Source organism: Myotis davidii, unplaced genomic scaffold (assembly GCF_000327345.1).
Source record: "Myotis davidii unplaced genomic scaffold, ASM32734v1 scaffold93, whole genome shotgun sequence".
NCBI lineage: Eukaryota > Metazoa > Chordata > Mammalia > Chiroptera > Vespertilionidae > Myotis > Myotis davidii.
The window spans coordinates 9,050,691-9,066,266 of NW_006292095.1; the positions used below are offsets into that span (position 1 = coordinate 9,050,691).

The 15,576-nt window shown below is 39.0% G+C and overlaps 1 protein-coding gene across 11 annotated transcripts in view; it reads right to left on the minus strand.

The window, feature by feature from the left end:
• The window catches only part of NRG1 (neuregulin 1), a 1,008,204-nt gene that overhangs the window by 107,034 nt on the left and 885,594 nt on the right, over positions 1–15,576 (minus strand). For 7 of the 11 annotated variants that reach the window (XM_006765604.2, XM_006765602.2, XM_006765603.2 and 4 more), the window contains exon 1: positions 7,500–8,523. The exons of 3 other annotated variants lie outside the window; for them this stretch is intronic. In XM_006765604.2, coding sequence (XP_006765667.1) covers positions 7,500–8,166 — 667 coding nt within the window. In that variant the 5' untranslated portion in view covers positions 8,167–8,523. Of the gene's footprint in view, positions 1–7,499; positions 9,335–15,576 lie in introns of those variants that run through there. One more of the 11 variants, XM_006765610.2, reaches the window with a different exon arrangement.

Below are 15,576 nucleotides of genomic sequence, written 5' to 3' on the forward strand. Positions count from 1 at the left end.
TGCATGACACAAACATACTTCATAAAACAAATACTTCCTGTTACTTAGCAAAGGAAGAAGCAACATTGAACATCATCAGGCTAATCGTGGTCAAGTCTGCGGTTAAGGCCTCGCTCACTCTTCCCCCAACCCATCTGGTGAGAAACTATAGGTTGGGGCCATCCATCTGCTCCATAACCTCTGATGCTCCAGGACACTGGCTTCAGAACAGAACAGAACAGAGGAGTAATGTGCTGCAACATCACTGGAGAAGAAGTGATGGTGGGGTAGAAAATAGCAGCCTAATGAAGAAAAGTTACTGTGGGATAGCAAGTAAGAAAGTAATAAAGAGAAGGAGAAGGGAGGAAAACTGTATAAATAAAATTATATCAGTATCTGCAACCAACATAGATACCAAAGTTAAGACTTGAGCATCGTAGTACTAGTACATTTGTTTGCCTATAAATTACCTTTTCTTTTTAGGGGCAACTATCATTGTCTTCAGTGTTGCAACCGGCAGTCAGGCATCCCCCGAGGGTTCCCAGATTGAAGAGGGTGCAGGCTGGGTTAGGGAAACGCCACCCAGTGCACAAATTTCATGCACCAAGTCTCTAGTAATTAATAATTATTCAGCGTGTGTATACATTTTTTGGGACACCCTGTATAAAAGTGTGAATTCTTGTTTTAATTTTAAATTATGAGTTTTTAAAAGAAAATGAGTTATAGAGGAGACTTTTTATTAGATGATTACATGAGTATTAAATTCTGTACTAACTTTTGCTAAAAATAGTTAATAAATTTCCCCTTCACTGGTATGAAAGCACCCCAAGAAAGGCAATTCAAATACTCAAGTGCATATCACTGAAAATTATAGTATAGCAAGGCTCATCTTGTCATACCATATTTTGATAAAAAATACTTTAACTTAGGACGATTTCTATTGTATTTCATGAAGTTTTATTGGGTCTAGCAGCTTATTTCCAGTGCACAGTCAGGAAAGACTGTACCCAGGTAAAATTTGCCCTAGATTGTTGTTATCAATATTTTTCCTCTTAGAAGTGACTGCATTATTGCTCCAATATTGATTCAGAGTTCAATTTCTTCAGTGAGTTTATTATACTTGAATTAGTAACAATCAAGATGACCAAAGCACAAAAGTTTTCATACATTTCTAGTTCTACTATGCTAAAGAGTAAATAAATATAATTATGCTGATTACTGTACGTGTTTATAATTTACAAGCTCTAACAAACTACACCTCTATGCAAGGAAAGTCATAAGATGCACAACAAAAATACCAAAGCCCCTTATAAGTGCCTATATCTAGAAGAGCATTGCTTTTTTTCTTTTTGTAGAATTGTGACCAATATTTCCATTTAATTGTAACAGAATCTCCAGTATATATTTGAGATACAATTATTCTCTACTTATATAACTTTTTTTTTACTTTTTAAAAGCTTCTATCAATTAGACATGAGCTAGAGTTTTGTTTTTGTTTTTAAACTTATTGATAAACAACCTTTTCCTTTATACTTTAAATAATTTTATTTACCCAATTAAATATTGATGAGAGAGAATCATTGATTGGCTGCCTCCCGCCATGACTGGTAATTGAACCGTGGCCTCCTGGTTCATAGGTCAACGCTCAACCACTGAGCCAATGCTGGCCAGGCTATTTATCCAATTTTATTAATTAATTATAATTTCCCCTTTTATTTAGGATATTATATGTATATTTAACAAAATTAAAATAACTTCTATGTTTAATCTGACTCATGTAAAATTATTCTATGTAAATTGTTATTTCCACGGGTTTTGTGAAGTGCTGAAAACAGCTTAATGCCTTCTTTTGGGGTCTGGAAATCCTAGTTTGAAACAATGAGAAGCGTTAAATGAACATAATTTTTATTCATATCAAGAAGAATACATGATCTTTCCAGCCCAAGTCTTCCCAGGCACTACATCTAAATTATATGAATTCCTTTCTGTTATCCCAATGATGAGGATTAACTTTATTTCTATCCAATCACTTCTCATGTGAATAATATAGCAACCCAAGTCTTTATTCAGAACTAAATAACTTAATGGCAGAATCAAGACTTTCTCTGGACAGTGGAACTAAAAATTCCTTGGGAGTATTTTAATATTCTTGTTCTGTAAGCCAAAAGAATAAATAGAGAATATGACTGAAAAATGAAAACAAAAATATTTACACCTATTGGCTTTTTAGAATCTTAAAAATAATCTTAAATTTTTTTTACATTCTAATAAAGTTATGTACATATTTTCCACTTAAGAAAGTGTTCTTAAAGAACCAGACAGATATTGCTTTTCCAACCACTCCAATGGTTTGTTTAAACAGTGCCGCATAGTCCAAACATGAATCACCCAAAGTTACCCAACTTGGGAGCAGAGTTGGGACTCGTGTCACTTTAAGATGTAGGACATTGCTGGCAAGTCTTCAGTATTCAACAATACTAGAAGAGGAACATACTAGGGGAGAAACAGAGGTGGTGGTCAAAATATGAATAAAATTAAGATAAGGAGAAGAAATGCTGAATTCAGAAAGTATATGTTTAGGGATTAAAAATTAATTCAAATTGAATTGTGCAACTAAATTCTTAAAATCCATTAGAACACAAGCTCTTTGAGGACAAGGACTTTGACTGTTTTTCATTGCCATATAACCAATCTCAAACCGTGCTTGGCTCATAGAAGGTAATAAATACATACTCATTGGATGAAAAAAAAGAGAGGAAATAATAGAAGAGAATCACTAACATATGCAAAAATAAAAAAAATGGAAACACGAACATAAAAGTAGACATGGTATAGTTTACGGTTTAATAGAAAGTCCAATAGATTCAGTGGACAAGAGCTATAATCCGAATCCTTGGGGGCTTCTAACTTTTTAGACAAGTCATAACTTCTTATGCCTCCATTTCTCAATTTACAAATTATCTCTTCCTTCATGCTTTAAAATGATACTCTGAGTTGTTATTAAAAGAGAAAGGTAAGCAAGAACGAACAAAGACGTGTGATTTGGGGCATAATGCTTTTCTGGGAATGCAGAAATGCTGATTTGCACAAACATGTAAAGGAGTCAGCAGAGAAACTGGCATGAAGCATACTAAGAAAAAGAACTGGGAGAGATAAAGAAGAGGAACAAAAGTTTGAATTTATTGTACCATTAATAAAATAGTACACTGTTCAGTGGCTGGAGACATTTTTTTTGTTTGTATCTTTGCAATATGTGTAAATACTCTTCGGTACTAAAAGGCAATAAAGTTATCTGAGAGAAAAGACAGGTGAAGATGCTTTGATATCTTAGAATGCAATGAAATACTGATACACAAAGCCAAAATGGCCTAATTAGAAAAATAAGAGATATTTAAGATAAAATTGAGAGGGTGGGAAGGTAGATAAAGGGGGAAAACTGATCTAAACGGAAACGAAGTGGGCTGTGCAGATAGAGGTGAGCCACTTGACCATCTGCAACATGGCAGGGAAGAGCTGAGCCTAGACAGCCCAAGATGGTTTCAAAAGCAAGCTGAACATTGTATGGCTGGTCAGATTAAAAGGGGGAAAAGACCACCTCTATTGAAAATTGTATAAGCCCAATAAATAAAATTCAGTGTTCTTTTTGCCTTTGTATAAGAAGGCAAAAAGAACACTGAATTTTAATAGTATGAACTATACACGCTTGACCAGTGGTCCCACTCGAAGTGCTCCCTAACTGTAGCTCAGATACCAGAGTGAGTTTCTAGGTCTAACTCTCTATAACAGGGAAAAAGAGGATAGGAGATAGGTCACTGATCTGCTCTCTACTCTTTGGATGTCACCAAACCTTTCAGAGTTTGTGAATTCTAGTAAAAGAATTTCATGAACTCTTTCAGAGTCTGGATTGCCTCCTCAGTAAATTTATAAAATAATTTGTGTCCAATGGAGGATCTTTCAGTTTCTTCTAGTTTTTATTGTCCTGAGGCTTAAAATAAGTATGGTCAAAGTGGAGAAAAGTTATTTGAGAACACCATTCTGAAATACCAACAAGAACAGTTGCAAGGATCTAGAAGAATCTTTTGGGCTAAAAATGAAGACCATTTTTAAATTGAAGGGAAGAAATCCTTTGATAAATTGAATGAATCATGTTGAGCTCTGCAGACAGTAACGATTCATAATGTCACTGAGGTCACAGCGGTTTGCCATGCCACCCAATACAAAGATTTAAGACAAAGCAAAACAAATTTGGCCTAAGATGAAAATACCACTAAATGCTTGTATCCAAGAGTCTGTTGTCAAGTAGGCTGCCCCAAGGAGAAATACATTTTTTTCAGGACCAGAGTTTCCTGGTTGTACTTTAATTAATCAGCTCTTTTTTAGTAATCTTAAGTTTGCAATCTTCCAATCAGTTTTTTCTAGAGGGCAGGAAAAAATTTTAAAGCCCAGGAAAAATAACCCTACAAATGAATGGTTCAAGTGTTATGTGACTTGCTAAAAAAATAAAAAAAAAATTAACTTATCATTGTGATATAATGAATGTGGTAGTGAAAAGCCACTAATTACACAGAGAAAATACAGAAGTATATGTATTTTCCAGCCTTATATTAGAATCCTTAAGATATATATTATATGCATAGATTAATATGGTGACAACTTGAAATTATATTACCTTATGAAAGAAATACCCATTTTAAGAAAGCTGGCATAGCCACTATATCTATAGGCAATTTAAAATGCTATATTTTGCCTTTTATTATAATGAAGATTAAGGATGTTTTATTTTAAAGAAATCAGGGAGGAAGGGAGTAATTCTAGTATTTCTAGAATAAAACCCTAATACTAATGGGTAAATTGGTTTGGGAAATAACACAGCAGACACAATTACTAGGATTGTCTCTCCTCCCCTTTCTCAGGCTCCAGGATAAAGAAGAATCAATTAGCCCTCAACAGACTATGACCTTGAAGGTTACAGCTCTGAGCATAATGTGCTGAATATGCTGAGACAGATAGAAGAGGGAGAAACTCTTGAAACCAATGACGAGCATGATTCGGATACGAGAATGTCATTTTAAAATATACATGATGATGCTTAGTTCATGTCAGAAGCATGTATGATGAAACGAAAGCTCTTGTTCTTTCTGTGACTAAGCAATACTTCCTTAGATGAAAAGAAAAAAAAGATGAAAGAGATTACAAAAGGACAAAATTCAGTTCCAAGCCTTTTTTCCCCCTTTGCTTCGCTTTAGTTGATGGTTACAAGTATTTAAACAGCAAACATGACCACTTATGAGGGTCTGCAAACAAAGCTTTAAGGACCAGCCTTTAACAAAAAAAGACTCACGATTTTGGAGATACTAATAATTTGTTTTTAGGCACTACTAGAAAGAAATTAACACAGAGTTTCCCACACAGAAAACCCTATCGGATGCACAGTGTTCACCAACGGTCCATTGCTAACTTTCCAGGAGAAAACTACTTCCCAGACTGCTTTTCCAGGCTTATTTCCATTGCACTTCCGAGGGCTGCAGCTGTGCATCGGGCCGGCACTGGTCACTGTGATGCTTTTAGGCAGCAGTAAATCTCTCCCACTCAATGCAAATGCCAGAAAATCAATGCCCTGGCTTGCAAAAGAAATTTTTCAAAGAAACTATATGGGATATATAATGTATTAAAACATTTAACAGAAGAATTTACCTTAAACATTAATTTCTCATAAAGTCACCAGATACTTTTTGATAGGTCCTAGATCAGGAAAATGTGCTGGATGTTTCTCTTTGTTTGCTTGTTTTCTTCCAATGACAACATTACAGAATTTAGCTGACAAGTTTTTCCCAAGGCTTCCTATTCCTTTACTGGACCAGTAAACCTATCCGGCCCCATTTTCATTAAAGACAAGTTTAAAACGCTAAAGACAAAGGAGTAACCTTGTCCTCTCGGTGAATTTTGCTTCTCCTTGCAGGATCTGTACTTGCTTTTTATAGCCTGTCATTTCATCTGGGTATTATTTCCCGGTCACTTTGCCAGGTGGGAAGAGGCGGCGAATGCAGTGATGTCTGTCAGACCTTTAATGATGCTTCAGGGATTTGATAAAGATACAAAGCAGTGTCTGCAGAAAGAGGCTTCTTCCCTAATTACACCTGAAAAACAAGCGCTCTCTCTCTCTCTCTCTCTCTCTCTCTCTCTCTCTCTTTTTCTCTCTCTCTCTCTCTCTCTTGACACCTTTGCCACTGAAACTGGTGTGTAAGAAACAGTCTTGAATCACAAGCAGAAATCAAGTTCTCCTGTGTTTCTATAACACACAGGCTCTGGAAGAGATACTCTTTATTCTTTATTACTAACGAGAGGGAAACAAAAGGAGGAGTATTTCATCACCGAATCCTTATCCTCAACTCACCTTTAACTCTAAGAGATTTCACATATGTTACTAAGAACCAAGTTCTTTGATCTTTTAAATTTTTCTACTAAGGACATACTCATCAATGGAAAACAGTGATAGGAGATAAACAAAAGTAAATTAGAAACATTTTTAAAAAGCAATAGAAAACTCTTCCATTTTCTATTGATGTTTACAACATTCTGACTAGTCATGGTTTCATCCCTGTCAACTTTCCATTAGAGAGCATTGCGACGAGCCAGGGCAGACAGCAGCATACTGTTCTGTATTGTTTTAAAAGCGTGGGCTCCCTCACTCCCAGGTTATTAAGCTGGGCTGCTGCTACCTGACAAGCAAATGACACACGCCTGACAAACAACGATGTACCTTACTAACGAGCCTTGTACTTTTTAATGACCACCACAGACGCTACTTAAACATTTGATTACAGAAGACAAGAGCAATCTGGGAAAATCCTTTCATGCAGGATTGTATTGTGTCTTGAATAGAATAAGGCTGCCCCTAATAAGTGCCCAGTAACCAAAACAACAATCTGGGCAGAACACCAATCATCTAATGGCAGTGAGAGATGAGCACTGTAAATGTATAAAGACTTGATGCAGTATCCGGAAATACACACAGGGGGAGAGGTGGTTAGGAAGAAGAGATGGGGATGGGGATTGCTGAAAGGCAGAGGGGAACCGAAAGATGAAGAGAGGTAACGGGAAGATGATATGGGGAAAAGAAAGACACAAAATCATACTCACTGCTTTATGGAAGTTACACTTACATGAATAAATGATGATCTGATATTTTAATTTCGAAAAATGTTAGAAATAAATTGAATTTAAGTTATATTCAAGCATGACTTGAAGATGCTGAAGTTCGGGTCCCCCGCCCCAGATTTAACAAACCAGCTAGAAGGAGTTGCTGCTAGAGCCCTGATTCATGCCAGCAGTTTGCAAGATCTTTTTACTCATCTCTTCACCGCCACCCGAAGCATCCCAGTCACATGATAGGCTTAAACGGAACCATGCAATGAGAGCACAAGAAGAAAAGAAAACAGCTACATGCTCTGGAGAACACTTTGTTGGACCTTGAGCCCACCCCCTGGCCTTTATTCACCATCATCTCTCTCTCTACTTACAAAGTTTAGGAGCAGTTTGGAGATTAGTTTCTGTTGTTTGTGGCTGAGTTGCTGACTTGGGTGTTCTCACCTCGGGGTTCCGAGTGGGGGGAGGGAAAGACGGTGCAGTGGATGGCAAGAAAGAAAAAGCAAAAACACGATTCTTCGGGGTGGGTACCGCGGAAGGTTCAGAGGACACAAGAGCATTGTCAACTTGCAGTGTAACTTGAACCTCAGTTTCAGACTGAGCCCTAGAGACAGGTGAAGTGTGTGCCTCAGATGCTACCCACACCGCTGAGGCAGCAGTTGGATCCAGAGAAATAATAGGGTCCTGGCCTAACCCCCCAGGGTCAAGGTGCGTGGGGGAGTCATACTCAAATATCTTGTCCACAAAGACCCACTTGAGGCCGGCAATGCAGAGGCAGAGGCTGACCAGGCAAGCCAGAATGGGGACAATGCAGATCTTCTCCGAGTTGAGACAACCTCTCAGGCGCTCGGCTTCCAGGCAGACGCAGCAGGGCACCGCCAGGCCCACGAGGCCGGAGCTTCTCCCATCTTCAGTCTGGGTCTCTGGCATGACTTCTGCTGCCGGAAGCCCATCCAGAGACGGGTCTGCACTCAGCTGCGTGGAGGGGCTGGAGGACCTCTCGGGGGCCCCCTCAGACATGTCTGGGGAATAGATCTCCATCGGCTCACCTCCAGAAGGCCTGGCCTCTCTCACGGTCCATTACCATGCAGAGCCCCCCCCAACCAAATGAGACAGCATCTTACAGGGGGAAATCGATAAGTTGTCCAAGTCCAAGGCCATTATCACAAGCAAGAGGAGTTCAGGAGGCAGGAAGGAGAGGGGGGAAAGCCTCTAGCAACTACCAAATAAAAGTATATTGTAATTCTTGACCGCTGTTTGGGGGCCACTTTGGCAGTTCTTTTAAATGCTTCTCCAAACCATCCCGGCTGGTCCAGAGGACAGGGGCCAAAATAGAAACCCGGCTGACTGAGGGCGGGTCGATTAAGTAAACCAGTAGCCCAAACTGAAAGGCATGTTCCTCACCTCGAGCATCTGAAGCTGGTATCTGCTTAGATGGAGAAAACAACTGTCATGCAGGAGAAGTAGGAGCAAAAGCAGGACCAGCGCTGGCGGCGGCGGCGGCAGCAGCAGCGGCGGCGGCAGGAGAGGCAGCAGTGACAGTAGCAACAGCATCCTGTAGTGTTAATGCGACGGCGGAGCGGGGCTGAATCATTACAGAGCAGCAGGTGCCTGCCCTCGGAGCATCACTGCAAGCAGCATCATCGCAGAGGGACCCGAAGGGAAGAGTGCGGCCAGGAGGGGCGGTGACTCCCCTCCCCGCCCTGCCTCCGCCCTCACCCCCAACCACTCTTCTTTGTGCTTCTTGAGCGCTCATTCACTTTCTTCCCCTGCGGCTCTCCCTTTCTTCATAGTCTCTTGCTCTTCCTTTCCCCTCCTCTTTCAAAGACGTCCTCTCCCTCTCTCCGTCTCTTTCTTTTTCCTCCCTCCTCTCCCAGCCCCCACCGTCCTCTAGCCGCACTCCGGAGCTGCTGGCTGGGCTGAGGGAAATCAGGATCCCCAGCAACACAGGACTGCCAGTGACTTCCTATGTTATCCAATTAGAAGGAATAAAGGCCATCAAATCAAAGAGAAGCAGGCAGGCACCCGTTAAGCTTGGTCCCCATGGCCCCCACCCCTTGTCTTTCTCTCTTGTTCTCTCTGCAAAAGCCGCCCCAGTCTTCCACCCCCCGCCTTGTTTGCTTTCAGTCTTGCTGGCTCTTTCCTTCACCCACGGTTGGGTCAGAGAAAAGCCAGCGATCGATGCTAGCAATCTAACAAAGCTGGGATAGGGTGGGGGCTGTAGGTGGGACCTTATGGGTTGGACCTGAGGCTTGGCAAAGTCTGATATCTGATTCCTCCCCAGAGAGGTAAGCTTTGCAACAGCAATTTCTCCTGCCTGCTGCTGAGAGCTCGCGTTCCTTCCGCAGCCCGCTAAGTTTTGTTCACCAAGAGGACTGTTATTACCGGATTTTCAACCAACCGTTAGGAAGTTTTTGCTAACCATGGACAGCTCTGCCTCCAGCCCTTTGCATGGAGATTGTGTGAGACTTTGTAATGCCCAGTGTGAAGTGCTGAGTGTGTGCTGGAGGAGGGGGCTGCTGGGCGGGGGAGGTTTATAAACATATATCCTAACTCTGGTCCCCTTTAAATTTCCATTTCCCTGTCCCACCCACAGCAGCCCTAGACTAATGTCAAGCTAATAAGAAACACTGGTCAGTAACAGAGCTACCCAGGGAGCAAAGGCTACCACTTCATTTTGAAATTAGCCTTCACGGTGACTCCACACTGCGGAGGTTTGAATTCCCTGGGCAAGGTAATGTATACCACATGTCCACGGCCATAACTGCACTGCAAGAACTAAGGAGAGTTTTTTGTGAGAGCGTGCCTTTTGGGGTTAGGTTTCAGTAGCTCTACCTCAGATCGTTTCAATGCTGATTTTTTCCCCCTTTTAAAACAGCAGTCGTTAAAAGACCAAAAGAAATGCACTGTCCTTAACAGAGACAGGCTCCCCTGAACTTGCCGATCATTGCACATCAGCGCACACTGTATGCCTCTGGTCCTTTAACCCACGCTTTGCTGTGAATGGACATAGAATGGTTTCCAAGGAAGCATTTTGCTCACCTATGTCAACAGGAGACTCAAAAATGCTCTTTAAATCTATATTATATAACGATCATGAGTCTCAGGAGCAATAAAATTTGAGGCTCGAGTCCTAAGAAAATCCGCTTAAAGCACATTCAATTTTGTGTAGTGCAATCTTCACTGCTTTGGATTATTTTTCAGCTTTAAGTGGGCATGGAATTAGAATATTATAATTTCGTTCAAATGAGCCCATAATTATACATAGTTAGAAGAATAATAAAATCTTAAAATGCGTTTGCAGTACTATAGCTAACAACCACAACAAATGCCCGAACCAATTTAAATAACAGTGATTGTGACTATGACAAGCTTATGAGCAAAATGAGTTATCCTAAAGTTCACTTGTGCATAATCTGCACTTATATCCCAGTAACTGGTGTCTTAAAATAATTTGTATGCTTAGTTTCTAGCTTTAACTATTAGATTTTAAAATAGTGAGAATTTTCTTAAGGATTCTAGCAATGGACATGAAATTTCACTTCATAGAAAATCTATACTGAAGCATTTACAGTATTCAAACTGAGAGGTATTAAGATTTTAATTATCAATATTCATGTAAATATTCAAAACCAATACAAGCAATGAATTGCTTATGCTAAGTTAGGGTAATTTATTATTCCTTTAAATAGCACTCAGGCTAAATATGTGGCACTTAACTCCTCAATTCTACCTCCAACCAATATGTCTCTCAAGTATAATAGATTGGCATTTCATCCACAGACAAGGTCATCTAAATTTCAAAGACCAAAATGGGCTTCAGGTAGCCCAAGTCGGACAGGGAAGAAAGATATCAAGAATAATTAAGAAAAGTGGTCCTTAACTTGCCCAAATAACAACTACTCACCTCTCCTTAACCATTAGGATCAAACATACTTAGCAGACAGAGATATTAATAAGCACTAGCTGTCCTATCAAAGACACCCAGCACTTAACAAAGGAAAACAACGTATTATACAAAAGCTAGGACAAAACAGACAGCCCTGTGGGCTGGCACAGTTGTCCTTCCTCCTGGATTATACAACTTAGGCTGTGGCATGTGTACATGGACCGGACCCCTGTAGCACCTTGAAGCTCAGATCAGCTTGTGGAAAGCCTGCATCCTACAAAGGTGTTTCCCACCAAAATGGAAGGTGATTGTAGCAGAGGAAAGGGAGTAGGACAGCTGGTAAAGAATAAAAGGAATTCTCCATGAGTTCTGTCCTTGAGAATAGGAGCCAGAAGTTGCCTTTAACCCTTTAAAAACACTCTTGAGCAATAATGATGTGAGGAAGGGTAGTGTATATATGTGATCAGAATTTCCTTCAGCTAAAACATGCCTGTTTGTAGGAAGAAATGCAAAGAGATATCAATTTAACTCTTTAGACTTCACCCCTATTTCAATGGCCCCTTAAAAATGAACAAGAGACACATTTTTACTACCTTTTAAAAACCACATTCCTACCTCCTTCATAACAAAAGTTACATTTATTGAGCTCTATGTTTGTGCCAGGAACTCTGCCTGGTTCTTAACATACATTGTTTTTTTGTCATCACAAATCCTGTACAGTACCTATTAACAGACTGAGGCAGCTTAGGTCACTTGGCTGTGGACACAGAGCTATTTAAGCTACAGGATCAAGATCTGAGCAAAAGGCTGACTCATGCTATTTCTGATGAAAAAAATATTGCATCTCTTTTTTAATAAAAAGAACACATGTGATTATGTATTGCTTACCTATCACTTCAGTGGGAGAATAAGCAAACCAGAAAGTGAAACACTGAAATAGCCATTACCTTAATGTAGTTAATAAACAAACTTAAAAGCACCTAGTTTCCACAATGATAGCCCCCTAAAATCTTGCCTGCTGATTTTCAGACATTGTAAGGATTAAGTACAGGCTATTTAAATATTATCTATTTATAGTTTAAATGAAATGAACTCTTCTGCAGTCCCAGTTCGAGGATTTTCTTTGGAAAGCTATTTCATTTCTATATTGCTATGAAACAAACTGCCCTGAAATATCGAAAAGTAATGCCCATTGTATATTCTCTCACTAGTCTGCAGGTTTACTGGGTTCAGCTGAGTGGTTCTTCTGCTCCATTTGATGGCAGCTGGGGCTGAAACAGCTGGAGATACAATTGGGCTGACACATTGAAGATGCTCACACACAACTGGCAGCTGATGCCAGATGTCAGCGGGGAGCCCAGCTGGGATTGGCAGATGGTGCACCAACATGTGGCCTCTCTAAGTGGCTGGGCTGCTCACAGTGTGGCAGCTGGGTTCTGAGAGGAAGCATTCCTAGAGGGAGGAAGTGCAAGCTGCCCAGCCTTCTAAAGTCTCGATCTGGAATCGGCACAGGTTATTTCCACTGCATCCTACTGGCTAAGCAGTCGCAGTGCCACCTGAGATTCAAGGATGGGACTAATACATCTTTATGGATGAGGGACAAAGAATCAAATAATCCACCACAGAAGCTAAGGAAGTAAATATTAGTAAGTCAATCCAGGTCAAGAGCAGACAAAGTAATACAGAAAGGGATTTGACTTTTCAAAACACACTATTTCTGATCCACTTACATAATATTCCAGCTTCTTTCTAAGCCAGCTTCACTGAAGAAAAAATTCTATTATATCATCAGATAAAGATACTCAAATTCCTCTGCTACCTCAATTCAAACTAGGTTCTTCGGTTCTGCATTAATTTTATGTATCTATTATCAGAAGTATTTAGCATAGCTCCAGTAGATGAAAGAGGATGATAAATGCCATTTTGCTTTTGACCATTACCCAAATTCTTTTCTCTTTTGATTTTTCCCCCCGGTATTTTGGCTATTTCACTCTGGAAATATTTATCCCTGAAGAAGTTTATCCTTGCTCCTAAATTTTATGGCTGAAAAAGTAGAATTTAATTTGGGGTATCTAATACCACAATGACAGCAGTAATTTTATTTTGGGATGACAATCTTTGGAGATGACTATGTATAACTTACAACAATTTATTTGCTAATGAATTATGAAATCATGATTTCACAAGAAACCTTCAGGACCTAAAGGTAACCTTAAAAATGTGCTGCTTCCTATGAGAGAGAGGGAGAGAGAGAGAGAGAGAGAGAGAGAGAGAGAGAGAGAGAGAGAGAACGGAGTACACAAATGGATCCGTTTGCCTCTTCCCACCCATCTGAAAACTAACCTCCAGCTCAACTCTCAGCTCCTTCCTGGAGACCTTCTTGCTTCCAAGCCACAGACCCAGCATGTCCTAACATTGCCATTACTGGGGCATATCTTCACAGTTGATGTTATTATTTAATTATGTCTTGTATATAGGACTGAAGAATATAATTCTTTGAAGGCCAGGTCTATCAATACCTAGTTGTCCCAAACTAGAGCTATGCTATTTATTCAATACATCATGTTTGGTTTTATTTTTCACAGAGATTGAATTATACAGATTATGCCACTTCTAATAAATTGGCAGACATTTTTCATACCATCTGCCTATTTAAAATACCTTTTATAATCCCCTCCATTTCTTCAGATATTTTAATGTCCAGTTCAGGTGCATCCTTATAAAATTTTTCTGATTGATCCAAAATAAGCCTTCCATGAATGTATCTTGTTTTAGTGAAACTCGGTTACCCAAACTATGCTTAACTCAGTCACCAAAGATCTTTCCAGTGGACGAAAAATTGGGAATAAACCAAAATTTAACTGTTTTTCCTATAATTCTTCTCTCATCTGCTAAACAGAAAAGCTTTCTGAGGATAAACCTAATCAACGTGGTCTTTGACGTTCTACATTATTCATAATTCTAAACGGGCGAGATAAAACTCATTTCACCTTAGTGGGCAGGTATTTTTCTCCCCACTTTGAGGATTAGTCAAGACTCTGATTATACCTTATTCTTACTCAGTGAAAACGTACTCAGAGAAGACAATTAGACTTAATTTTAAGAATTATCTTGTGAGACGCTCTTTTAAATATTTGATATTGACTGTGGGTCTGTGCTCTCATTTTGTACCAAGATGATCAGTTTATTCTTGCACATTGTGTTCTTTATGAGTTCAGATCCCTTGTAGCACAAGCTACAGTAAATGATCTCAAAGATGAGAATGTGGGAATTTTATGTAGGAAGGTATTTTTATTAAATCTGATAGTTATAAAGAGTCTACTTTACTTTGGGAGAACCTATTAATTTCTCATTCCCCATAAGTAAAATTATTGGTTATTAGCAGCCACTGTTTATTTTATTTTTAACTTTACAAGTCACTTTTCTTTTAAAATTATACTGGGCATGTTTTGGAACTAGATGGAGATGGTGGATGCACGACAATGGTGATAAACGGAATAAATTGTTAACATTAAGATGGTTAATTTTATGTTAAGTGAATTCCAACTCAATAATAAAAATTAACTGGATATGCATCATAGCTTCAGCTTCTCCCACATTTAATTTTAAAAGGAAAACATGTTCTATATGACTAGTTTTACGAGTGGACTGCACTAAAATAATGAGACTTTTTTATGGGTAGGCTGCCCTTTCTTCTACAAAATCTCAGTAGGTCACGTGGCATTAAATCTCTGACAATGATTAATTATGAACTCTGAAGTGATTGATGTTGCTGATGCAATACGGCATCCCAAGAAACTTCACAACACAAATAAAAATATATATAAGTAAAAATATATATAAAGTGATGTGTCCTTGAGAGTTTCAATTCAAAATAGTTTTATGAAAAAGTGAGAAAGGTTTATAACTATGCCATTTTACATAGTAAACATATTATTTCTCATTGTTTGATTCCATCCATTGCCTATTTAGGAATTACTAGAATTATGAGCAAAGGATGGAGGAAAGTGGCAGTATTTCTGAATTACCAGTATTTCCTATACGGTGTGCTTTGTTATGTATGAAACGTGTGATAAACTCACCGCCAGAATGCAAGTTCCATAAGGGCAAGAATTGTGTCTGTTTCCATCACTATATCTCTACTACCTAAGACATGTGTGGCACACAGTAAGTACTGTTGAATGAATGTATCAATATGGAAACTCAACTAAAGGGGGGAGAGAAAACTATGTGCAAATGTCTTAAAGATATGGGTACTTCAGATAGAATTTTACTTGTGTGAATAAATGGCAATAATGTTAAACTACTCTGTGTGTTTGAATAACAGAAAGAAGAAAAATCCAAAGGAAAATTACCTGTATAGTGACTATTCTAATGTTGTATAAATGGATGGTCTTTCATAATGTCGACTAGAGCGATATATGTATTAGTTACCTTAAACAAATACATTTGAATATTTTCATGAATATTCACAACCATAAGTTAAGTTCACAGCACAAGGCAGCACAACTTAGAGAGAATTTCTGTTTGTTTATTTTACCCTCAAGATATATAGCAAATGT